Source organism: Vipera ursinii (genome assembly GCF_947247035.1).
Source record: "Vipera ursinii genome assembly, chromosome: 3".
Classification (NCBI taxonomy): domain Eukaryota; kingdom Metazoa; phylum Chordata; class Lepidosauria; order Squamata; family Viperidae; genus Vipera; species Vipera ursinii.
Genome location: NC_139516.1, coordinates 126803500 through 126830088, shown reverse-complemented (window position 1 = coordinate 126830088; position 26589 = coordinate 126803500). Strand labels below are relative to the sequence as shown.

At 38.2% G+C, this 26589-nt stretch overlaps 2 protein-coding genes across 5 annotated transcripts in view; one reads left to right on the top strand and one right to left on the bottom strand.

The window, feature by feature from the left end:
* CTNNAL1 (catenin alpha like 1) overlaps positions 1-16144 on the top strand; it is a 61954-nt gene extending 45810 nt beyond the window's left edge. The window contains exons 12-20 of one of the 4 annotated variants that reach the window (XR_014492230.1): positions 7708-7745; positions 9373-9423; positions 9523-9677; positions 10633-10681; positions 11308-11364; positions 12476-12595; positions 14480-14563; positions 14655-14886; positions 15084-16144. Coding sequence is in view for 3 of the 4 variants with exons in the window: in XM_083360487.1 (XP_083216613.1) it covers positions 7708-7745; positions 9373-9423; positions 9523-9677; positions 10633-10681; positions 11308-11364; positions 12476-12595; positions 14480-14563; positions 14655-14813 (713 nt within the window). In the remaining variant the exon portion in view is untranslated. Of the gene's footprint in view, positions 1-7707; positions 7746-9372; positions 9424-9522; positions 9678-10632; positions 10682-11307; positions 11365-12475; positions 12596-14479; positions 14564-14654 lie in introns of all 4 variants that reach the window. The other 3 variants (XM_083360488.1, XM_083360487.1, XM_083360489.1) reach the window with 3 other exon arrangements.
* Positions 16145-16374: 230 nt separating this feature from the next.
* Positions 16375-22616, bottom strand: ABITRAM (actin binding transcription modulator). Its single transcript, XM_083360490.1, has 6 exons — positions 22520-22616; positions 19826-19877; positions 18909-19038; positions 17002-17078; positions 16856-16925; positions 16375-16764 (listed from the first exon to the last, which is right to left on the bottom strand). The coding sequence occupies exons 1-6, from the start codon at positions 22605-22607 to the stop codon at positions 16600-16602; spliced, it is 582 nt and encodes a 193-aa protein (XP_083216616.1). The 5' UTR covers positions 22608-22616; the 3' UTR covers positions 16375-16599.
* Positions 22617-26589: the final 3973 nt, after the last annotated feature.

Here is a 26589-nt window from a genome sequence, read left to right as displayed (position 1 = left end):
TCAGTTTTACAGAAAAAAACCCACAAAATTCTGCCATTTTTCCTGTGATAGAAATGTTATGTTTGATGAATTGATTCTTTTGGTTATTTTCTTGAATATAATAACTCAGGACAAAATCATGTACAGTATCAGACCTGACAGAGAAAAATCAGGCAAGTGACAGTAGCTTTTAACTTATAAAACCATTGCAGAATGCCAAAGGAGACAGTTATACATATCTGATTATGCCCCTCACTTTCTAGCTGCATACAGCTTTTAATGGGGTAAGACTTATTAGACTTTATGTGCTGATTTATCCTCATTTTATCCTCATAATGAAAGCAAAAATTAGATACCTCTTGCAAAAATGAGGCCTGTGTATACAGTGCTAAGACCCAGATAATGTTTATAATGCAGTAAAGATACTTAGGAAAATGTCATACAGCAGGGTCCACAACCCCTCGGCTGCAGACAGGCAGGAACTGGGCCGCACAAGTCAGCAAAGCACCATCTGCGCATGCACGGGATTCAGGCAGCGTGCGAAACCACACACCCTGGTCCATGAAAAAATGCCCTCCATGGAACCGGTCCCTGGCACCCAAAAGTTTGTGGGCCGCTGTCATACAATATTATGTTTCCGTCTCACAAAATTATTTGCTGTGTCACGTTTTCTATGATTTGCTAACTACCTAATGTCTGTAATCTTCTCTCAACACAATCCTTAATTTAGTTTTGAAGAATATTTTTATATTCTGGCTGTGTTTAAATGTCAGGCTTGTTTAATTTTAATTTCCAAACTGCTACAACATTAGCGATTGATTATAGACCACAGTAAACCAGTGGATTTATGCAATAAAATAAATCAAAAGGCTTAGTGTCTAAATATGTGGGGAGACTTCAGTATATGAAAGGATAAAACCATACACCTGAACTTTTCCTTGCATAAGATCTGTAGGTGACCTGTAGGAGACCTGTATTTGTGAATACTTGAACATGAATAGAATTATTACACAAGGACAACTATCAATGCGATATAGGCCTACTTCTCTCTTTATACTGATCTTTTCACACATTTAGACAACTGCCTGAATAGAACTAGAATGACTCAAAGCATATGAATGGCACTCCAAAAGCATAGAAGCAGCCAAGAGCAGCAGCTGAATCAGAATTCAATGTATGTTGAATAATATAAATTGAATTTGAATTATAAATTCCTTATGTAGATAATTTTAATTATTTATAATATAAAGTTTGTATAAATTAAATAATGTAAACGTCGAAATTACCTTGGATGTTATGCCACCCTGGATATATAGATTGACATATAGACAGTCATATTTAAAAAGACTTCCTCATAGGTATATTAGGAGAATAGGATTCATGTGCTCTTAAGAACCATGTAAAACTTCAGCAAATGCAGCTTCTCTGCTCTATACAGTTGACATCAACCAAAAGCCTTCCTTTTGTGCAGGAAGATACAGGAAACATAAGTGGCTGAACTGGGGTTTTTGGAATGCCTGGTGTACTGATTAATTCTGTTGGAGTCATTGACTAGAGTAGAGGAGGGAGTAAAGAGCTGGTCTATCTTGGAGTTACTCTGTAGGAGGAAGCAGCAGAGGCCAAACTATTGAAGCCTTCATCTGTCTTTTCCCAAGAGAATGTATTGAATCTGGTGAGATTAATGTCAGGTGCAAAGAACCAGAATAACTCCATGAATAGGCCAAAGTAGTTTCTTTATTGTTGTTTATGTTTATTCGTGTTAGAAGCTTCACAATTAAAATAAGGCATACTATATAACATTTAAAATATAAAGTACAAGATTAAAATATATACAAATTAAACAGATCTTGCCCAGAAATTAGCAACATTGTGTTGTGTCGCACTGCCAGGAGGTCTTCGAGTGTACACTGATCAGGACACAAAGGGCAGATATACAATGTGTTGTTGTCTGCAGATCACCACAATTGCAAAAAGCAAAAGCCACTGGAGAGCCCCATTTGTTCATAGTGTCTCTGGATCTTGTACCCATTCACAGTCTATTTAATGAGTTCCATACTTCCCAGTTTTCGTTAGGCTCAGAAGCCAGCTCCTCTGTTGCTTCTCTCCAGTGTTGGTTCTTTGTAGCTTGCCATAGGCCTACTCTATGACTTTCATGTCAAAGGACATGGAAGGATCCTTCCCAAAGAATGTGTGCTGTTAACAAATTCAGGTGTCCCCTGGACAACAGCTTATAGCTGGCTAATCCTTTCAATCCAAAAGCATCCAACGCATAGTGAGGTGCTCATTCACCTGTTTCTTTATTGTTGATCATATATTTATAACAATGTCGTGAAACTCACTGCATACCCTTGAGAAAGGCTTTAATTGTCTGGCCTCTGCCATTTCCTCCCATGGACCAACTTCAAGCTAGATGGCCTCTTTACTCCCTTGTCTACGCTACCTGATGATTCCACATCAATCCAACTTAGTTAAAAGGGAATTTTTAAAGCGAGAGACTGTACTTACAGAATGATGCATTTTAAGTCCTTGACATCTCAGGGGTGTTTTAAGTTTCCTATTTAAATTAATGGGACAGCTTGTTTAATTAGCTGGTATCTTGGCAGGCAATTAGGTTATATTTTTATTACTAAAAACACATTATTTTCCTAGTTATATTTTTAAATTTCAGTACCATAGTAGTTTATTCAGCCTTTTTTCTAGAGGAAAAAAAATGGGACTGCTTTCTTGATAATGGGAAGTATATCTTTAGTGTTTTGATTAAGAGATGCAGTTAGCATATCAGGATGATAATTGAGGCTATGCCCAAGCTATCCCACTCCACTTAACTCCTTAATTTACACATGTTATATTTTTATGGTAATGTCATTTTTAAATTGCCAATTTAAACTATTGAGCTTGGTATTGGCATGTGATGAATAAGTATGTTTTAATGTTGGTGAGGCAATAGCCCTCTGCTTTTGATGATGGTTAAAGACTAAAGAGCAATCAAATGTGCTGGACACTTTCTAATAAACCAATTTCAGTTTTACAATGAATCATTTTGGCTCCATTTTGGTTTGTTTTCTCTTCTTCACGGGAAATACAGAAATGTAATGGCTTTAATTCTAAATTTCTTCTACAGCTCACCCTGGCCTTCTATAATGTTCTTCATCTCAATCTTACCTATGTCGCCTTTCTTACTTTCCATTTTGCCCATATATTAAATTGCTTCATCCCATCTTCAGGTGGTCTTAATTACTCATTGATTAGCAGAAAGCAGGAATGAATTAAGATGGTGTGAAATAGCTGCAATTACTTTTACGTATTTTCCACTGAATGACTTTGGGGTTTAGTATTAATTGAAAAAGGACATTGACAAGTTCAAGATGGCCAAGATTTTTTGTTTGTTTTCCTGTTATAAAACATGAGCTTTAAAAACTTATTCTTCTGGCATTCCAAATACTTTATTTGTGGAGGAATAGAAGATAGAATGGCTGGACCAAGCAGAAATCTATTTCTTGTTAACATTGTTTCCTTAGGAAAAAGAAAGATGGCGTACACTGCCTTGTCTTCCATCACGTGTGAAACATGATGCACTTCCCCAGCTTTTTATATTTCAGTAGAACAGTTGCATTTAAATATTTGATAGCAAGCCCTCTTCTATCTAATGTAAACAGTTCATATAGCTAAGCTTCATATGCACTAATAATAATTATTTAATTTGTTTGTGGAAATGCAAATTTTGAATTAATCTGGGACATTCAGTTGTTACATCTGTTTGGTGATGATACATAAGTCAGATATAATTATACCAGCCTTGTAAATAAACCAACAAGCTATTAGACTTTAAGAAAAAAAAGTTTGCTAAGATCTTGGTCACCTCATTTCCCTGCTGTCCATGAACAGGGAGAGGTTTTCTACCTCTGCTCTCAGATAGCATATAGCTATAATATGTTAATTTTCTATTAGGGGGTGAGTACAGGTAAAACTCGAAAAATTAGAATATCGTGCAAAAATTAATTTATTTCAGCAATGCAACTTAAAAGGGGAAACTAATATATGAGATAGACTCATTACATGCAAAGAAAGATAGTTCAGGCCGTGATTTGTCATAATTGTGATGATTATGGCTTACAGCTCATGAAAACCCCAAATCCACAGTCTCAGAAAATTAGAATATTACATGCAATCAATAAAACAAGGAGTGTACATAGAACAATATCGGACCTCTGAAAAGTATAAGCATGCATATTTACTCAGTACTTGGTTTGGGCCCCTTTTGCAGCAATTACTGCCTCAATGCGGCGTGGCATGGAAGCTATCAGCCTGTGGCACTGCTGAGGTGTTATGGAAGACCAGGATGCTTAAATAGCGGCCTTCAGCTCTTCTGCATTGTTCGGTCTCATGTCTCTCATCTTTCTCTTCGCAACGCCCCATAGATTCTCTGTGGGGTTCAGGTCAGGCAAGTTTGCTGGCCAATCAAGCACAGTAATCCCACGGTCACTGAACCAGGTTTTGGTGCTTTTGGCAGTGTGGGCAGGTGCCAAGTCCTACTGGAAAATGAAGTCAGCATCCCCATAAAGCTCATCTGCGGAAGGAAGCATGAAGTGCTCCAAAATCTCCTGGTAGACGGCTGCATTGACCCTGGCCTTAATGAAGCACAGTGGACCAACACCAGCAGATGACATGGCTCCCCAAATCAACACAGACTGTGGAAACTTCACACTGGACTTCAAGCATCTTGCAGTGTGTGCCTCTCCATTCTTCCTCCAGACTCTGGGTCCTTGGTTACCAAATGAGATGCAAAAGTTGCTCTCATCAGAAAAGAGGACTTTGGACCACTGAGCAACAGACCAGGTCTGTTTTTCTTTAGCCCTGGTAAGACGCTTCTGACGTTGTTGTTCAGGAGCGGCTTGACAAGAGGAATACATTTGAAGCCCATGTCCAGGATCCGTCTGTGTGTGGTGGCTCTTGATGCACTGACTCCAGCCTCAGTCCACTCCTTGTGAAAGTCCCCAACACTTTTGAATGGCCTTTTCCTGACAATCCTCTCCAGGCTGCAGTCATCCCTGCTGCTTGTGCACCTTTTTCTTCCACACTTTTCCCTTCCACATAACTTTCTATTAATGTGCTTTGATACAGCACTTTGGGAACATCCAACTTCTTTTGCAATTACCTTTTGAGGCTTTTCCTCCTTATGGAGGGTGTCAGTGATGGTTTTCTGCACAACTGTCAGGTCAGCAGTCTTCCCCATGATTGTGATTCCTACTGAACCAGACTGAGAGACCATTTAAAGGCTCAGGAACCCTTTGCAGGTGTTATGGCTTAATTAGCTGATTAGAGTGGGACCCTTTGAGCCTAGAATATTGCACCTTTTCACAATATTCTAATTTTCTGAGATTGTGGATTTGGGGTTTTCATGAGCTGTAAGACATAATCATCACAATTATGACAAATCACGGCTTGAACTATCTTGCTTTGCATGTAATGAGTCTATCTCATATATTAGTTTCCCCTTTTAAGTTGCATTACTGAAATAAATGAACTTTTGCATGATATTCTAATTTTCCGAGTTTCACCTGTAAATGTGTGTCTGTGTGTCTGTGTGTAAACAAAAAATCCTTTCTCACCCGCATGGGTAATGTAGGTCTTCCTCACTCTTGGGTGCCCTCTGCAGTTTGAGGGTTCTGCGCATTATCTTAGCTGTCCTTAGCACTGCACTCTGGACAAAGAGCTCTGAGGTTGTTCCTGGGATCTGTTGGAGTCACTTTCCTAACTTAGAAGACACAGCTTCAAGCATTCCTACCACTACTGGGACCAATTTGGCCTTTACTTTCCACATCTTCTCTAGTTCCTCCTGATACTCCTCTAGCTTCTCACACACGTTCCTAATGTTGCTGTCACTTGGCACCACTATACATATGACATCAATCTCAACATGTATGTATAGATAAATGTGTTTATGTTTGTGTATATGTGTGTGAACAATATATACATACTGTGTATACTGTATATATAAAACATTGAGATACATGTCATATATATGTGTGTGTGTGTGTGTATTTGAGATTGGAATGTTGGTTGCTAAGTGATGCATTCATTAAGTCATCACATGACTGGACCCAATTCTATTACCATTTTACCACGGTCATTAAGTAAAATCAGTGAAGCAAGACAATCAGGTTTCCATAATTGACTTGGCTTGTCAGAAGGCATCTGGGAAGGTTGCAAATTGCGATATTGTGACGGCAAGACATTGCAATTTAAAATGTAAGTTGGTTGCCAAGCCCCCACCCCATCTCCAAGTTGGTGAGTAGAAGTGTCAATCTTTGCATTTCTATGATGACCAAAGAAAAATAGGATTTATTTCTTCACAAACAAACCAAGTGGATAGATGGTCTGATCTTAAATGTCTCTGTATGTCTAATCACTTATGATTATCTAATGAATATTTAAATATCAGACCAAACTTATTTTAAATTTAAATAGCAAGCTCAGATACCACATCTGAATGCCATAAGAATTCTCCAAATAATATGACCTTAAGTATTGATAGTTAACAAGGAGCACTACGAATTACTAACAGTTATGGAAACTTACTTACAGTACCTATCTATCTATGGTTAGATGTAAGTTTTGAATGAATGAATTACATTCTTTTTTCAGGCAACTCAGAATCTATTGATCCTTTGATATCAATTTGAAAGCTGTTTTGCATACATTATGATTTGATATGATGTCTGAATTGAAAACCATATTTGGAAATGGAATTCAGTCTAGAAAATGATATACGAGAGAAATGAGAGTGATGAAAGATGGAAAATGGGAGTCAGATAAACATTGGTGTGGCTTCTCAAACTAAAAGTTCAAATATTTGTTTTAATCCTGAATGCTGGTTGGAATAAACTATGCTTGTGTCTGAATTGACCTGAATTGCCTTGTAGAAAAATTGAAAAGTGATTTTGAAAATTTGAAAGGTGATTTTGAAATGTTGACTGGTGTGCAGTCTGAATTTACCTGAATTGCATCACAGAAAACTGGAAAAATAATTCTTATGAAAAAATAATATCATCTGACCAAAATTGAGCACTTTAAATTCCCATTAATTCCTACAAAACAAGTCTGAAATACTGAACAGCAGAGAGACTTACCTTAAGTCTCCACTTGACTATGAAATACTGTAGCTGATTTTAGTCCATCATTCAGTATTTTAAAATGAAAGGTAACTCATGCAGTCTGTCTTGAGCCATTTAGAGGAAGATAAATATAATAAAACAAAAAGTTTAAAAAACATTAAGTACATATTGGTGTTGATTTCAGTGGAAGAAATATCAGGGTCCTACTGAAAATCAAATGGTTCCTTATACCGTTAGAAAATCTGAACTTTCCTCCAGGGATTATTTGATTCCCATCATGGCTGTACTAGGCCTTGCACATAGGCTTCCCCCACACCAGATTAGCTGCTCTTCTTGGACATTTAGAAAGATAAAGGAAATTTTTAGTAATGTTATCAACTAAATGGAAAGATTTCTGGTGAATCTGTCAGTGGCCTCCCATAAGCGCAAATATAGGCAGTAGCAGAATTTCCCTTTTACAATGCAATGCATGGCAAAATACAAAACCTGTCTGATCTATGAAGAGGAACCAATAAGGGTAGGTATATTTTTATATGATGTTTTTTTTTCCAAAAACCTGCAGAGACGATTTCAGAAGTACAGTACATAATCAATTTTGGTGTATTGTTTTTAGGGGAGAAGCGTGCATACTTGTCACTACCCAAACCAGGGGTAAGTTCATTTTTGTGGGGCTGGTGATTTCTTTATACTTTTCATCAATTAATTGTTCACTCCACATAGTCATTTTTGTTTAATAAGCTACGTGGCCTGGTAAGGCGGTTTATATACCACATTAATTTAAAAGGTAAATGAACCGTGTAACGACATAGCATTGTAGGTGATGTAAAGTTGTCAAAGGCTAATCTTTCTAGAACACTAATATTAAGGCTGAATTCTGCACGTATCACTGAATTTCTGAATGTTGCTGCAATAGCTTCTCTTTTCCATATTAAGAGTTGTATAAGTGTGCCAAGGGAAATGTCTGAGTTCTGTATTTATGATTGAAACAGAATTGGAAGGAGACAAGATGACCAATGTTGAACATTCACACTATAGTTGCCATCCAGTATTTTATTTCCAGTCTATTTCATCCCTCAAAATTTCTTCCATTAAAATATTATTTATTGTAATGTCAGCTCTCTGCAACAGTAGTAAATTACGTGTGATCTATTTTTCATATATGTCATAATCCTTCAAAACCTTAAAAGATACAGTACATCCATCTTACTGCCTAATGGATATTGTAATTATTATAAAATATCACATAGGTTTTTCATCAAAATTGAAAAAAAACCTTTTTCCAATTACTTTGCATGGTAGCTTTTGATTCAAAAAATGTTTAGCTTTGTGCATTTTTGTATTCAGATTGTATGTGGAAAGTATCATTGTTCATTTACCGTTTCCTAGGACTTTCCCATCATAAGGACATTCTGAACACAAATCTGTACAACTGTAGCTGCATACCTAAAGAGTATTGCGGTTTTGTTCCTAATACCTTTAAAAATTGTACTGTATCTTGTAGTAGGATACATTTAAAATAAACTCTCCTGAGGTTTTAGAAGATATTACAGCGCTGAGCTATATGATTGATGTTGTATAAGGCTGTTTCATATATTTTGAAGTTTTAACACAGGCAACAGCTATGTCAGATAATTACAATAGGAGTAATGTAACTCTGGTAAGGGACGTGGTGGCTCAGAGGGTTAGGATGCTGAACTTGTCGATCGGAAGGTCGGCAGTTTGGCGGGTCGAATCCTGAGTGCCGCGTAGCAGAGTGAGCGCCTGTTACTCGTCCCAGCTTCTGCCAACCTAGCAGTTCGAAAGCACGTAAAAATGCAAGTAGAAAAATAGGGACCACTCCGGTGGGAAGGTAACAGCATTCCGTGCGCCTTTGGCGTCTAGTCATGCCGGCCACATGACCACGGAGACGTCCTCGGACAAGCGCTGGTTCTTCGGCTTTGAAACGGAGATGAGCACCGGCCCCTAGAGTCGGAAACGACTAGCACACATGTGCGGGGGAACCTTTACCTTTACCTTTAATGTAACTCTGTTTATATAATTTTTAAGTAGAAATAAGTTCATATAAGCAGAACAGTTGCTTTATTCTAATAATGTGTTCAGTTGTCTGGAATCTAGACACCAGAATATTTATTTCAGAATCAACCCTCTTGTTAGAAATAATTCTATTTTCTCCAGCATAATACTCTTGATTCCAGCTTCTAGTAAATATGTTTAATTTAGATAGATTTATAAAAAATAAAATAAAATAAAATTGCTCTTTAAAAATATTTTTTTACAGAAGCATAATGCAAATTTAAAAGCCTTAAAGCCAGTCAGACTTGATAATGAGGTAAGATATGCCTTTTATTCATTAGCACCAATTTATTCTAGTAATTAGTCTGAGTTACATAATGAACAAAAATGATACACTTTCTCTTTTCATTTGCAGGAGCAAACAAAACTTGGAAAATTAGGTTTAGAACTTCATAAGCTAACAACTCGGGTTGACTCTGAAATGGAGAAATGGGAAGACCCAGAAAATGAGATTATAAGATATGGACAAGGTCTATCCAGTATGGCTTATTCCATGTATTTATTTACAAGGTAATAACAAAAGTGGCAGAAGGGGAAGCATTACAAATTAAAAATGAGAATAGTTTGTAGAAATGGCCTTGGACCTGTTCCTCCCCATATCAAATCTAGACCATATTATTTAGTAGAATTTCTCTGAATTATAGCCAAATCTAAACACTACTCAAAACATGTAGTGTAAATCCAAAAATGGGGACTGTTTCATTCTCTCCTCTCCCCAATCTCTCCCTCTCCATATATATGTACATATGCATGGTTTGCCTGTGCACACATGCACAGAACGAGTGGATAATTTATATAACAACATTATATTTCAGATGTGTTGGCTTTACTTCATGGGGAAGGGATTACAAAAATATCGTGATGTTGCAAAATTTTGGAAATTCTACATAAGGTTATAAAAATGGATTATCTGTTCCTCCCATATCTCATCACTTATGTATAGGAAAATCCATAAAACATCAACTTTTTAAACTTGGTATCAGCAAAATGTAATTCAAGGATTGCCAGAAAATTGCAAAATCATCATCATCCTTCTTATTCTAATTCTGATCAAATAAACCAAGTTTATATCCTTTTCTTTTACTTCTAACAACCTTAATCTTTAATTCCATCAAATATTGTCATAGGATTTGATTTCTTCTTTAGCCCATCACACAGATTTCTTCAAGGCTTCAACAAGTATCTTACCTTATTTAACAAGTATCTTTTCTTATCCAGTAAGAAAACATTTTCCAGGTCATTCTTCTGTTTATTATTCATATTTCCCTTTTAAATTTTAAAACTTCAGCCAGTTTCTTTTGTATATCCAATTAAATATTTTTTGTATATCCAGTTATATCTCAGTAGAATCATTTCATTTCTTTACCGCTCCTCTACTTACTCAGTTTTCCAAAATCATGATGACATACCGTGTAAATTATTTGTAGATTCTTGTGAAATTTTATTCTTTTTCTTTCCCTTTTAGAGGGGAAGGACTACTGAAAATTACCCAAGACTTATTCCACCAGGCAGAGGTAACAAAGCAATGAAAAAAAAATTTACAACCCTACTTTGCTGTCAGAAAAAGTATATTTTTGAGTGCATACTTTCAGCCCCATAGTTGGTTAATCAAAAACAGCTTGTTATTTTTTTCTGTGAATATTCTCTCTCTTTATCAGTCAGTTGAAATAAAAGAAATTCTAATTATTTCATGCCTCCACCTGATTACATTGTACAGATATTTGGTTTTGTGGAGAATACATATTGCTGTATTTTTTCAGTTTTCCACCACTGATTTATTCTTGTCTGTTTTCTTGTTTGTAAACTAAGGTTATAACAGGGGACTATATTTTGCATATATGAGTGCAGTGATTACTACCTTTAATACTGTAGAGCTATGGATTTCTTGAACCTGAACTTCTAACCTAACATAAAAATCAACAGATATGTTTATGTAAACTGTATGAATCAATACAGATCATCAATAGCTACCTTTTTTCTTGCTCAGGAATGGAAAAAAGAAGGGAATTTTGTCAAGTACATTTATTCTGAGCTGAATTTGACTAATCGGTTTACAAATTGGGCATACACACATTTGAAGAATAGAAGGTTTTTTCCCTTAGTGATTTTGCATTTAACTCTCTATCCTTTTCCCCCTTAGGCCTTTGCGACAGAAGGATTAAAACTTACTTCAGCTCTCCATATATTTTCCAATCAGGTATGGTACAGCTTCTGAATCTTAAAGACAATTACTTTTTAAAATGTGTAGACCTTGTACAGACAGTCTTTGACTTACAACAGTACATTTAATGATGATTCAAAGTTACAACAGCACTGAAAAAAGTGACTTGTGGCCGTTGCCCCATCCCCATGGTCACAAGATTTACATTCAGATGTCATGGTTCCGATAGATGAAACCCATCAAAAGAACTTTGAGGCAATTTTTTTCCTTAAAGAACAATTTATTTGGGAAATTGCTAAGCACATTGATTGCTAAGCTTCTTAGATTGTAAGCCGCCCTGAGTCTTCGGAGAAGGGCGGGATATAAGTGGGATTTTTTTTAAAAAAAAAAAACATATCGGCACTACATAGTTGAACCCAAAAACTAAATTCCCTTTCCCCGATACAAAGTAACAAAGTGCAATTGCCACCCTCAATAAACTGTCATAAAGCACACTCCTCAATTAGCTTAAAGTGCGGGCTTTTTCCTCAGCTCCTCAGCCCACCAAAACATTATCAGCTTGTCCTTGGGTTCCCAGGGCAGCGTTATTATGGCTAGCTGAGCTTTCACCCAACACCCCCCCCTGCTGTACCTATTTCTAAAAGTAAGAAAAAGCTTGTTAAAGGAGAAGAGAAAATGGCTGCATTTTCATCAGTTGTCAGAGCAGGAACATCCAGTGTTGGCAGCGTTGATATCAGATGCTCGACAACTGGTTCATGATTTATAATGGTGGCAGTGTCTCAGGGTCATGTGACCACTTTTTGTGATCTTCTGGTAAACAAAATCACTTAACAACCATGTTACTAATTTAACAACTGCAGTGATTCACTTAACAAATGTGGCAAGAAAAGTCATAAAATGGAGCAAAAGTCACTTAACAAATTTCTCTCTTAGCAACATAAATTCTGGGCTCAGTTGTGGTTGTGAGTCAAGGACTAACCTATACCTTAATGACAATAACAGCTATCTGTGCTGTTCATTTTTTCCCATAATTGTTTTTATTATACTTTATGTATTTCATGATTTACATTGGCCACATCAATTTTATTGATAAAGTAAATTTAAAAAATAAATTACGTTTAGCATGCCTAAGTAACATCTGTTTCAGCTGGAAGATGATGACAAGCCACTGCTTCTGCAGGAGATTGAGAGGATAGTCTCTGCATGTCAGCAGCTTCAGGTCACAGCTAAAGCCCCTGTGCAGGGCAAAACTGCAACTCATCTAAAGGTAAGCTATTTATTATTTTTTTTAAAAAAAGTCATTCTCTATAAACTTTTGTTTTCCTATCTTACATTGTAATTTTAATTGTGTGTTAAGTCTTGAACAGAATACATGATGATTCAGTGACAGTGCTCAGTTGTTAAATTAAGGAGACCTTGAATTAGTTGGAATGGATGAGGGGCCAGTTTGCAGTTTTGTGTGGCCTAAAGCATAGATTAAAATATCAGCTAACCAAGCAACTCATTAGAAACTAATTTAGTTCATCATAGTGTCCTATTTGGGCTACAGGTACTTTTGGATTCACAGGCAATGGGTTACCAACGCTTTATTCCATAACAAAACAGTAGAATAAAAAAAGTACACAGAGTATAATATTTACATCTGGGAGAAGCAATAGAAGTACTGGCCGTACACATAATTTATAGGCTTGTAGGCTATGTAGTTTGACATATCTGTAATACCCCATTATCACTCCTTCTTCTGACTTATGATAGATGGATCTATCTCAGGGGTCTTCAAACTTGGCCCTTTTATGACTTGTGGACTTCAACTCCCAAAATTCCTCAGCCAGCGTGCCTGGCTGAGGAATTCTGGGAGTTGAAGTCCACAAGTCATAAAAGGGCCAAGTTTGAAGACCCCTGATCTATCTACTTATTTAGTATTTGGCATTTGGCTTCTTCATTCTCATGATATATTTACATAGATGATTCCTCCAAGACATGTATGTTATGCCCCACTATCTGTAATTCAGATTTTCTATGCCAAGCACATAGTTCAAGTTATTTCTGGTCCTACAACATCTGGGCCTATAGGTCAGGTACATTAAGTTTTCTTCACTTGTCTTCCAGGTTACCAAATTCATCGCGGCAACAGGATAAAGCTACTCATTGCCACAATCACATACACTTTAGGTGTTTATACAAAAGATCTTAGAATGGAATTCTCTTGAGTCTGCAAATAGGAATGTCAGTTTGCAAAATACTGCAGGATTGGAATGTCTGTACATACCATCAGCAAATGGCGTAATACCCATACATTTGGAAGAAATCCTTCCATTCTACTTTCAGAGGGACATATAACAAAACATCTTCTCAGTTTTGTTCTATGTCAAAACAAAAATCTCCCTCTACTACAATGATTTCAGGCTATATCACCAGACACTTTCTCCCCTACTAGATATACAGTATGCATGCCCAGATACGGAACTTATTTCTAAGTTCTCTGTTTGGATGTAAAGCATCTGTTGGCCTTGCCAGGTTAACCAGATAGGAATCACAACCAGATAAGCTAATTCCACTTTATTGTAAGGCTGTATTAACAGAGTCTTGCAAGTGTGAAAGGACAATTCTCATCTGTCTCCTTTACACCCCCAAAAGTTAAGGAGTGTCTTTTCTGATCCTCTTGTTAATACCCACTGTTGAGCTGCAGGCTGTGCAGTCCTTTATTTGTCCATTCCCTTGTCAGTGTCTCTTTGCCCAGTCTCCCAAGGTCTTTCCCACTTGTGATTTAAGCCTTCCAAAGCAATCTTTGTGGCCAGAGTGTTAAGATTATATTGGATAATTCTGTGACAAGCAAAATAAGTCTTCTCTTCTTTGCTTACTCTGTGATTTGGCATTGGGTTATCTACCTTTTCTTCATTCCGGCAATTCATTGACTTAGATCACTACTGACTCTGCGTTTTTATAAAAAGGGTATTAAATTACTGTTTTTGTACTTTACCTAAAATACTATTTGGTGCAATACATCTATAGCATTGGCTATTTGTTATATTATTAAACCCCTTCCACAGGGGCCAGTATATTTCTTGCTTCACAGCTGTAATTACATTTTTAAAAATGTTTTCTCCACATGAATTGTGAAATTATTTTTGCTTGAATGCACTGACTTTAGGTGGATACCTGTATTCAGAAAGCAAAGTATATTCTGGATATACTTTCCCAAGTTCTGCCACTTAGCTTCAGATTACTTAGAAAGGTGAGTTGATAATATGTCCAAATATGGCAAAATAAACCATTTCTGTGCAGAGTGCCACTTCTGTTTTTATTCATGGCTGCTTGTTTTGCAGCAGAAAGCAGGAAATGGGTATCTAATGGCCCACTGCTCCTGGAATGGCCAGCATGCAGCATCAAGAGAAAACAGTGGCCTGGCTGGGAGGACTAACACTTTTGGAATCAAATCCTTGGAACAACATGTAGCAAGCCTCACTGTTTTGGAGAACAAATGAATTGAAGATGGCCACATTTCTTACGTTGGATTTGTACTTTTAAGTCTCTCCTAATTGCTTTCTTTTGAGAAAGGTAAAACCAGGTTAGAAAAAGCTGATGTAATCTTTTCACATCTAATAGATGTTATGGTACTTAGCAATTAGCAAAAGGAACAGTCAGATTTAATGGCTGCATATTTTTGTATGGTGAATAACTTTTGGTTCACTATTAATACTGCTATTTTTGTAATAAAAGCACATTATGAATGTCTTATTTTTCAAACCCCAAAGATGCTGCTTTGAATGTTCATGCAGATGATCTGGATAATATCAGATATGCTACATGGAAAACTACTGGTGGTGGTTGCTGCTGCTGTCTTTTGTTTAATATCCGTCACTAATGTGAGTCTTGACCCTTGCCAATATCATCTTCTGGGGAAATCTGTTTTGAAAAAAGTGTAACTAGCTGAGTAGCTGCTCAGTCTTTGCCTCTTAAAGTGACTTGCCAAGAAATTCTGTTGCCATAGATAACTACATTTGTCTCCTGGTGGGCAAGGAAAGGGAGGAACAGAACTAGGATAGAGGCGGTCAAAAAAATCCACTTTGCTGCTACTGGATACACAAGTTACAATAAAGCTTTAATGATGATAATTTTATTTTCATTTAAAAACAGTTTTTAGCAATACTTAAAATTAAAACTAAAGATCAGTAACAGCATTAATAAAATCAGCTATTTTAAAAGCTTGCTTTTATATTTTTATGTACAATCTTTATAGCACTATCTAAAGATTTTTTTTCAGAAATAGTTCTTCTAAAACTACATGTAGTATGACCTAATTCCCTAATAAATGTGATTGTATTTACAGCCTTAAATATAAAGCCTGACCTTTCATTTTAGCATGATACAGGAAAGCTTAAGATTCAAATAAGTTGCAGCTATTAAAAATACTTACTTCAAAGAGGGCATTATCTTTTTTGCAAGTTCTTTTCCAAGCTTGTTTGAGATCTGTATATATCTTAGTGGTCCTATGTTTCAGATTGTAATGTTATCACTGAATAACTCCTTGCCAGTCTTAAGTACTGTAAACTGAGTATGTTTGAAAATAATACAGCTAAGGTAAATTCCTCCCATGTCCTTTACATTTTGCTAAGAGAACAACTTGAAGTCACAAGCTAATATATGATTCTCAAATCATATTTGACTGTATCATGCAATGTAGAGATTGGGAGGCAAAAAAAGAAAATAAGCACTTCTAACCTCTTTTTTTTCTTCTGTAACCCCACTCCCATCTTCCATTTATGTGGCATTTATCTTATTGTTGCAATTGTTAAACATATTTTTAATGTTTTGTCCTATAAAACCTTGAACTTTCACTCCACAAACCTTTAGGCAACACAGGCTAAGGACTGGTGTATCATCTAGTTAATTTATACTTTCAGCCATCATATGGTACCATGTGTAGGCTTCATCACTAAAATCCTCAAAAAACAAAATAATAGAAAAGTGTTGATTGTTGGATTGATATTTTCAGATTGGGTTTTGGCTAATAAAGTAGAAAGTGAGTATAATGTACAGATGAAATCTAAGTAAACAAAAGCTTTTATTGACATAAAAGAACAATACAATATTTTGGCACTTCATCCTTAAATCCGATAGTAAAAGTTACAGATCAGAATTTTGAAAGTTTTAAATGCTGACTTTGTTGTCTAAAAATGAACAATTAAAATTATAGTCATCCAAAAGTAAAGTATGAAAATCCCTAAAGTCACTTTAGTATGGGATATACTGGAAGATATCTGATGTATTTCATACTTCTGCTGAGTTCTCTTTCTTTGTATTGCATAATGATGTGGAATTAAAACGTTTTGACAGAAGCTCTTTGTATTCTTCCCTTGTCAGAAGCCCCTGAGTTACTGTTTTGCTTTCTTCAAATTTCGGTAACACAACTGCAATGTAACCCTCTGTGGAAGGCTAGGAATACAAACACAAACAAAAACATTTGTGAGAAAATTAAAGGAGGAGGCAAGAAAAAAAAGAGAACAAATAAGTTTGAAATACTGACCTTTTCTTGTAGAAGAGATGGATTTTCCAGAATATTTTCGTTCACCTCTATTAATTTCCCTCTTATACAGCTGCAAGGAAATTTCAGTTTATTAAGTGCTAGAACAAGATAAGCAACACAATATAAATAAAATCTTGCCACCTTACCTATAGATGGTGTACTCTTCTCCGTCTGAGCAGAGAATTCGACATAGAGGTGCAAGCTCTGTTAGAAACTGAGCACCCTGGAGGGAAAAGCACACAACTAATTAAGATTCTTGGAAAATGATACACGGTCAGAGGCTCAATATTGTGCAACATCAACTGATACAATTTCACATTTGCAATTGAATGTTTGCCATAGTTTTCAATATGGTTCCTCCTTTAATTTGGCAGAACTGATCCTGTACTGACTTTTACATAAAGGAAATCCCATATTTAAACCCCAGTCTTTTATGAAATGCACAAGGCTTGTAACATGTGTTATTTATTTTTCCACATTTATAAAGATACCCAACTTCTTAATAATTCAGAGTAGCACACAAATTTAAAGACAAAGAAGTAGAATAGCGTTAGGGAGCAAAAAGATGGCCATACTGGTGGGAATGGACAAATCCTCTTACACATCCCACCCTGGCCCAAATCTTAGGGAAACAGCAAGGTCTTCAAGGCTTGTTGAAAGAGCTGGGGCATTTAAATTTTGGGGTGGGGAGGAGCTTTTGTATTATAGACTGCAAACTCCAAAAATAATTCCAGAAGCTCTTGCAAAAACTACTGAAGAGTTTACATCTTCATGTGCTATAAATGAAATTGCTGAAATCTCACACGAACCCAGGTGCTTATTAATCTTTGCCAAGAAAGACTGTACCCAATATCTGGAATCATAATCGACTACTGCCTTAGGCATCGTATTGTTTCTCGGCAAAACCTGCTTCACAAGATAATACAATATTACAATCTGTCCTGAGATTTCTGATCCGGCCTTCCAGCTACCTCAAACAACTAAAAGACCAGTTATCAGACATGGGACCAATTAATTCCACTGATTTCAATAACTTTATCTGAGAAGATACCAGTGAGAATGTGCTGTCAGTGAATATGCTTTTGACTGAGTGCTAACTATAGTAGGTTTAATGTGGAAAACAGCACCTAATGAATACTGGGAAAGCAAAAATCCAGAACACCATTACCTGGCATCTTTCTGTATTTCTTTGCTGTCTAGTGGTTGCATCAATTTCTACAGCCCAAATTTATTTATTTATTTATTTATTTATTTATTTATTTATTTATTTATTTATTTATTTATTTAGTTGCATTTGTATACCGCCCTTTCCCTGAGGACTCAGGGCGGTTTACAGGGAATTAAAAAATCCAACATACAAAAGTTAAAACCATATTAAAAAATATTAAATTAACCCTGTACACAATTAAAACCCCAATTAAAAAATTTCTCCTCAGCCTGGGCCCGAGAGCTCAAAGAGCCAGGTCTTCAGGCCCCGGCGGAATGATCGGAGGTCGGGGGCAGTTCTCAGCTCCACCGGCAGCTGGTTCCAGAGGGCAGGCGCTCCCACTGAGAAGGCCCTATCCCTGGGTGTCACCCGCCGGCAATCTCTCACCGGCGGAACCCTGAGCAGACCCTCCCTGTGGGAGCGCACTGGGCGAAGGGCGTTTGATGCCGGCAGCAGGTGTTCCCTCAAATAACCCGGACCCAGGCCATGTAGGGCTTTATAGGTAATAACCAGCACCTTTATACTTACTTCCAAGCTGTCAACTTACAAGAGTGCAAGACTGGACATGCCAAAAAGTGGCTATCCTCTTATTGATCTGCTTTTCTCCTTTGGACAGTTCCCTCTTACTTTAAAATTGGTCTGCTGATAAAGTGTTTTCCCAACAAGGGACATGCTGATAGAGTTAAGGAAAAATTAGTCTTGGGATATATAAGCAATCTTGATACCACAATTCTTTCACTTTGAAGCTAGCCTAATAAGATTTTTAAAAAACAAAAAACAAAATTTAGACTCACTTAAAAATAAAACTGGGATTTGTGGTCATGATGAAAATTAAACAAGCCATACCCGTTTAGACTTTCCAGAAACTTTATTTTTCAGTCTGCTGCAGTTTGCACTAATCTGATAACTAATACTCCTAATTGGTTTTCCTTTTTGAAGAAGAGGATGGGCATCTGCTATAGTGATGACACAGATTCTACAAAAAAAAAAGTTGTTTATTGAAAGCATGTTTATATATTTTTCAAAACCAGACTTCCCAGAAACACCTGCAATGTTTAAAAATATAATTTTAAAATTAATTTTAAAATGTGAGTATAGATCCATTATAACAATAAGACAAAAAAATGCAAAGCATAAAATTGCACACAGGACAGGAAGAGAATGGAAAAAGACATGTGAGTGTAATCATTATTCTAGAAAAGCTTTCTATTATAATTTAAGAATGCTAGTTTTGCTTCAGCGAAGAGAAAAAAAAACCATTGTTGAAGATAACATTGCTATAATATTTACATTAACTGTGCTGTCATTTAGATGGGCATTTGATTTATGCTTGCACTTCTCAATCCAACAAGGCTGCTTAGGTGTGGAAATCAACTGCAAAAGGTATATTTTTAATTGCATTTATGTATAGAAGGAAACAGAAAAAGATTGACTAAACAAGGACAAAATACCAGTACCTTTACTTAGCAAGTCTGCACATAATAAATCACAACCTAACTACTTGGTGGCAGGCCAGAACAGAGGCCCCAGCACAAGATAGGGATAAGAAATGGGGGAAGTAAATTGGTAGAATATTCTGCCAGATCAAAACAGAAGATTAGCATTCTAGAGTGGTGAAAAGCTCAGACTTTAATCACTTCATTTTGAAAGTGGTCCCTTTAAAATTAGGTTTAATGCCTGGCTTGTAAAACATGCATTATCTTGAATGATAATTGAGCACAGAAGCATTTTTGTGTAAATAAGCATGTAACTTGAAGTCTTACCTATTAGAATGTTGCAATATGCAATGATCTTCACACTGATTACCTTTTACATCTGGGAAAAGAAGGTTAGCAATTACTTCTGTGCAGGGTTCAGGCTGACTAAAGATATACAAAATGCTCCAAAAAGTATTGCAGCCTTTTAATAGCTGACAATTTTAGCATAGATTTGTGTAAACCAGAGCCCATCTCTTTAAATAATCCAAATGCTGGCAAATAAATGCACGTAGAGCAGGCATGTCAAACTGCCAGCCCATGGGCCGGATGCATCACACCGAAACCGTGCCCACCCCATTGCTGGCAATGAGGAAAAAGTCGCAATATGTCGCACGACGTCATGTGATGTTGCAAGTTTGACATGCCTGATGTAGAGGGAAGGGAGGAAAAAGTTATTTATAAAGAGCACAGCAGAATAAAATGCAAGAAATAGATAAAGCTAACATTAATATAAAATAAGGTACATATAGTAATTGTTTAATGACTAATTGGAACCAGCAACTCAGTCATTAAGCAAAGTGGTCAACAAGTAAAACCAAGACTGCTTGTGAGCTTATTTCAGCTTTCTGTTGCTTTACAGAACTGTGAAGTCGTAAAAGTTTGGATAGATCACAAGTTACTTTTTCATCATTGTCATAACTGCAAACAGTTGTTAAGCAAGGACTACCTGTGTTGCCTTAGGCAACTCAGGCACTTGAATTTGAATTTGGAAAACAAGAACACTTTTATGAATTCCCTGAATTTGGGAAAGAAGAACACTTTTATGTTTGCAAAAGTGGCCCTTTCACTTACCCAAAAATACAAATCACCAAATAATCCAGGCAAAGCCAAAATCATTTATTTAAAGGGGAATGGAGTCAAGACTTTTTATAGGGCATAGGAAACAATTGTTAGATTCATTATATGTCAGATAGCAAATGATCAATAAAAGACATTGATTACATTTGAGAATTGGAACAACAAAAAACAGCTATTCTAGATAACATTCCATCAGTGGCAAATTTATGGGTTACATAACCCCCTTTCCCAATCAAATTTGTATGTTTATTAATACATGCACGTATATTCAAAGACATCCAGAATATACTTCCTGTGGTTTAGTTATTGAAAAGTTCTGGTTGTCAAAAATGGCATTGGTTAAAAAGAAAACATGGTTTCCTGCACTTCAAAAGGAGATATGAATGCCAGCTGAATGTGAATATCACCTTTATTAAAAGTAATAATGAAGCCTAAAACTCCATTTAACACCTGTAACGCCAATAAGTCACACATTACTAGAGACAGATAATGAAGTTTTAATAGGTAGCACCATGGCTATATCTAAGTTACCATCCTTGTGCTGAATTCTTCAGTATTTATTACAATTTGTAAGAGGGCCTTTTCAGAGCCAGATCACAAGCTTAAATCTTTCCTAAGAACCTATCATGCACATTGTCACAGTAAAAGAAGCGTACCGAGTCATAACAGACTTAGCTGCCGGCAAATATATAAGCACAAGAGCTGCAGGGGGATGTCCTTAAAGGCTCCAGCAATCACCTCTGCCGACATTCAGGATCCTCTATTCCAGGGCTTTTCAACCAGTGGTACATTGGCACCTGGCAGGTGGCATGTGACCATCCTACAAAAGTGGTAGCAGGGGAGGGGAATCAGCTGAACCGGTGGCAGCACTACACAAGCCTGAGCAAGAGATGGCTGGAGCTGCAGGGCTGTCAGGGCTCAGTGGAAGCACCAGGATCCAACTGGAGCTCAGCGCTGATCCCGGGGCTTCTGAGCCCAGAAGAAGCGCCAATCAGCTGGAATGTTGCAGCATCTCCAGGGTCTTGTGATTTACATTCAGATGCTTGGCAACTGATTCATGTTTATGACAGTCACAGTGTCCCAGGGTCGTGTGAAGTGACCAAAACCTGCTGCAACCACCCAGCAGACCAGGGGGGGGAATAAAAACCAAATATCCCCCTACCCCACCCCCGCTGCCAATCCTCAACAGAAATGCTCATAATGAAAACTTCGGACAGGAGGAAGAGAGCCGCTGGGCAGGCAGGCAGGTGTCTTGCTCGGCTGTGGCTTGGGGGGGCACTTCTTTCAGTGCCATTGTAACTCCGAACAATCACTAAGCGAACTGTTGTAAGTCGAGGACTACCTGTACTTCATCACTTTTTTTCATTTTTGGGGAGGGGGGGGGTTCATCAGGGTTTTGACACCTTGCAAGGCAACGTGGTACTCGGATGTCGCCATATCCTAAAAGGGATACAATGGGTGAAAAGGTTGAAAAGCCCTGCTCTATTCCAGACTTTCTCAACTTTGGCAACTTTAAGGCGTGTGACTTCAGCTCCCAGAATCCCCCAGCCGGCTCTGCTCTGCTTCATACCCATCTCCATCCCCCAACAAAAACACCCTAGGCCAGGGGTCGGCAACCTCGGCTCTTTTATGACTCGTGGACTTCAACTCCCAGAATTCCTGAGCCAGCTATGCTGGCTCAGGAATTCTGGGAGTTGAAGTCCACGAGTCATAAAAGAGCCGAGGTTGCCGACCCCTGCCCTAGGCGATCTGAAAGGTGGAAGGCAGTCAAGGAAGACTGGACCGAAGCGGAAATCCTGGAGCTGCAAAAAAACGTTTTTTTAAAAGAAAGGGTGGGGGAGAGACGCTTTCCAAACTCGCTTCCGATAAGAGGGAGACGGGCGAGGGTCGGGGATGAACTACCTGGTTTGTACCAACGGGTGAAATACCGTTCCGTCACACTAGGCAGCGTTGCCATGGAAGCCTGGACCTCCGAAGCGCCCGACGCCATGATTCCAGCCGGGGGCGTGGTGAAGGAGCCGCGCTTGCGCTTCGGCTTCCTCGACGCGGCCATCAGTCGGGCCTCGGGGGAGCGGCCTAAAGCTGGGGGCGAACCGAATGCTCGCCGCAGAGATGTACGATCAATAAGAGAGGAACGCTCGTTTTGTGGCAGGAGTTTCCGAGCTCAACTGAGGAGGCTAGTTTAAATGTTCTTTGGGGCCACAGTAGGATTTGCCCCAATACAGTGCTACAGTGCTTATCAGCCCTGCAAATGAAGCCCAGCATTATTATTATTTTTTAGTATCACAAGCGTTTTAGAGTTGTTTTCATGCGAATTTCATCCGACTTATGGAGGACTAAAACGGTTGATTCTCTAAAGTCGCTCGTTCTGGCCCACTGTTACGTTTGACGTTTGACTCCTTAAACCAGGGGTCTTCAAACTTGGCCCTTTTATGACTTGTGGACTTCAACTCCCAGAATTCCTCAGCCAGCATGGCTCAGCTTAGAAACCTCTCCCTTTTCCCTCAGCATGGCTGGCTCAGGAATTCTGGGAGTTGAAGTCCACGAGTCATAAAAGAGCCAAGGTTTCCTACCCCTGGACTTTAGCAGCTTCTCTGACTAACACATTTTATAGTTTCTGCGAGGCTTCCAGCTGTTTTGAAAAATAATCATAGATAATAGTGATTAAGATTAGAATTTAAATAATAGTATGTTCGTTTAATTTTATAGATCAACAAAGATTAGTTTTTATTGCATTTCTGTATTTGCACCTTACTGGAGAAATTCATTCATTCGCCACCAGTTGTGTCTGTCACTGTGGCTACTTTATAGGCAAGTGCTGTCCATGCTACCCTGTGTCAAGCACAGCTCCTTTCAGCTGCTGGATGTTCATCTTTGTATCCGCTTTGATGGCATCAAGCTAGGCCTTCTTCTTGAACCAGTAACCATTCCTAGCACCATTGACTTCTCCAGTGAATTTTGCCCACGTGACATGGCCAAAGTAAATAGAGCAGGGGTGTCAAACTGCCGGCCCGCGGGCCAGAGCGTCACGGAGAAACCGCACCCATCCCATTTTCGGCAATGGGAAAAAGTTCCGATACGTCACGCGACATCACGAGTTTGACATGCCTGAAATAGAGGTAGTCTTGTGATTTTGGCTTCTAGTGATATTTCGTCTTCTCTGTTGGTTGTTCTGGCTATCCATGGTATATATGCAATAATTTACACCAGCACCACAATTCAAAGGTCTCAATTCTTCTTCGATCAGCCTTTCTTAATGTCCAACTCTTGCACCTATACATTACAGGGAAGACTATTGTTCTAACTAGCCTGTTTTTTGTATTTATATCAATATATGTGCTTTTCCAGATTTTATTCATGTTAACCTTTGCAGTGCAGCCTAAGGCTTTGATTCCTGCATTGATTTCAGGAATACAACTGCCATCCTGAACAATTTTTGATACAAGGAAGATAAATTCTCAAACTAATTCCATTTTCTCCTTGTTGATTTTTAACATCTCATGTCCATCTGCAACTGTTGTCATAATTTTTGTTTTCCTGAAGACTCTATTCTATTTTTTACTTTCAGCCTTGATTTTTCAGATCATTTTTCCCCAGGTCTTCCTTATTTTCAACCAATAGTGTTGTATCACCTGTGTACCTCAAATTATTTATGGTTCTTCCTCCAATTCTCACTCCCAACTCAGGAAGTTCCAGGTCTAATTTCCACATGAACATTTCAGCATACAGATTGAACAAAAATGGTGATAAAATACAATCCTGCCTAACTCCCTTTTTAATCCTGAACCCAATCTGTGTCACCATAGAATGTTATAGTGTTCACACTTGCACCTTGGTCTCTGGCCAGATCCCAGTAAATAGTAGTTGACAAAGGAGAACTGTGGGGTTACTAGGAGTTAAAACATGCATCATGGGAGATTATATTTTTCCCAGAGATTTGCAGCAAATCAACATTTTTTTGTCTTCTGCAATCAACGCTGTTTATGGGCTGTTTACCAATGTGGCTTTCAAATGGATATTTTAAAAGGCCTGTCTCCATTTCTCCTGGGATTTGGTCAGCTAACCATTTTTCCCCCTTCCTGATTAAATAACAAAATATGGATTATAAGAGCTGTTTTTGCCATTTTTCTTATAAATTGCTTTTCTGGAATGAAATAGTTCCTGTAGTCTTTCTGCAACAATTCTAAAACCATCCATCTCATATTTTAAAGCATTTTTAGCTACAATATGCAAATGAACTCACAATGATACAGCAGAACAGAAATCTATCTCATTTCTTTATAGCTAAAAATCAAAAACTGCTCTAACAATAAGTAAAAAAACAAAACCTACATAGTTGGAATGTGAATTCTCTCAATTGTACAAATGGCCTGAAGAATGCATGCTTTGCCAATCATGAGTTGACTACTTTAGAAGTTTGGTCTATATACCGTATTTTCCGGCGTATAAGACGACCCGGCGTATAAGACAACCCCCTACTTTTTCTGTTAAATTATAGGGTTTGGGCTAATAACTCAATATTTCACTTCCTGGCACACAATCTGCATATTAACAACTCATTTAGCGTTAGTACCCTTTTTTATAAGTGCCACAATGTTGCTAAAATAAAAGAGGTAAACTTCGTGAACCTCCCAGCCCGTGCATAAAACAGAAATGAAGTCTTAAGCCTTTCCGTTCCCAAATACCAAGGTTTCCCCCGAGTTTTGCGCGGTTAAACAAATGGCATTTGCGTATTAATGTTTCTCCACGGAGCACAAAATTCGCCCGAATTAAGGAAAGTGGGGAGCTAAAGAATCTGGGGCTACAGGGAATACCTCTGGCACAACAGGCAACCCTGGGAAACACGAGGACTGTAGCGGCACCCTCAGTTCGAACAATCCGATCCAGAAAGCGCCTGGAGGCTCCTTCGTTACTTCTAACAGAATGTCTCCAGGCCCACGTCCCACCCGCCTTTTAAACCCCGCCCCCTTTTCCACTGTAACGTTTCCCTGCTCTGCCTGCTGTGATTTGCCCAGCTTTGCTCCTTCCCCACCAAATGGGCGCCTCACCTTCTTTCCTCTGAGCTCTCTCGCTTGGTGCGCTGCTGCTCTCAGTTCCGCACTCCGTGACCGGGCAAGCGATTCTTCTGGTCGGTGCGGGTCAGGCGGTGCCTCGGCGGGAGCAAAGGTGCTCCCTTCCTACTGTTGAGCGGCGCACCTTTGGGGACCGCCTGCCCCTCCTCTCGTTGGGGACCTGACAGCCAGTATTGGAAGCGCCAGCATGGCCAGTCCTAGAGAGAGCAATGGCGGCGGCTGTAGCAGCCCCCTCATGATCTGACGAGAGTTTCCCCTATCACCCGTTCGCTGTTGGCCGCTTAACCACGGGTCGCCATCGCCTACCTCCATTCACCCAGCGATCCCGCCATCCAGCAGAAAAGATCAGAGAGGTGAATAGTATTTTCCGGCGTATAAGACGACTCGGTGTATAAGACGACCCCGAACTTTTGAGAAGATTTTCATGGGTTAAAAAGTCATCTTATACGCTGGAAAATACGGTATGATGTGTTTAATTTAATATTTTCTTAATGTTAAGAAAATATGTAACTGATATAACTCATATTGGAAAGACAAACTGATTTTTATCTGATTTTTATTATATACAAATTTTAACTGATATGTATGTATGTATGTATGTATGTATATCTTTGGTCATTCGGGTTTTTTCCCACGTAGAATTGGAGGTATCAGGGCAACGTTTCGACGAAATCTCATCCGTCATCCTCAGGCTGGTGACTTCAGCTTCGTTCTTCTGGGAGAAGTTTGTGATGGTGGCTGTTTTTTCTTCTTTTTTAAACTACCAGAGGGGGTGGAACAGGGATGAAGTTTGTTCTCCAACACTTTAAAGCCACTGGACACGAAATTGATTTTAAAAAAACCAGAACTATCGCCAAAATTGAACATTTTAACAACAGAATAATCAGAGAAGCCATCGAG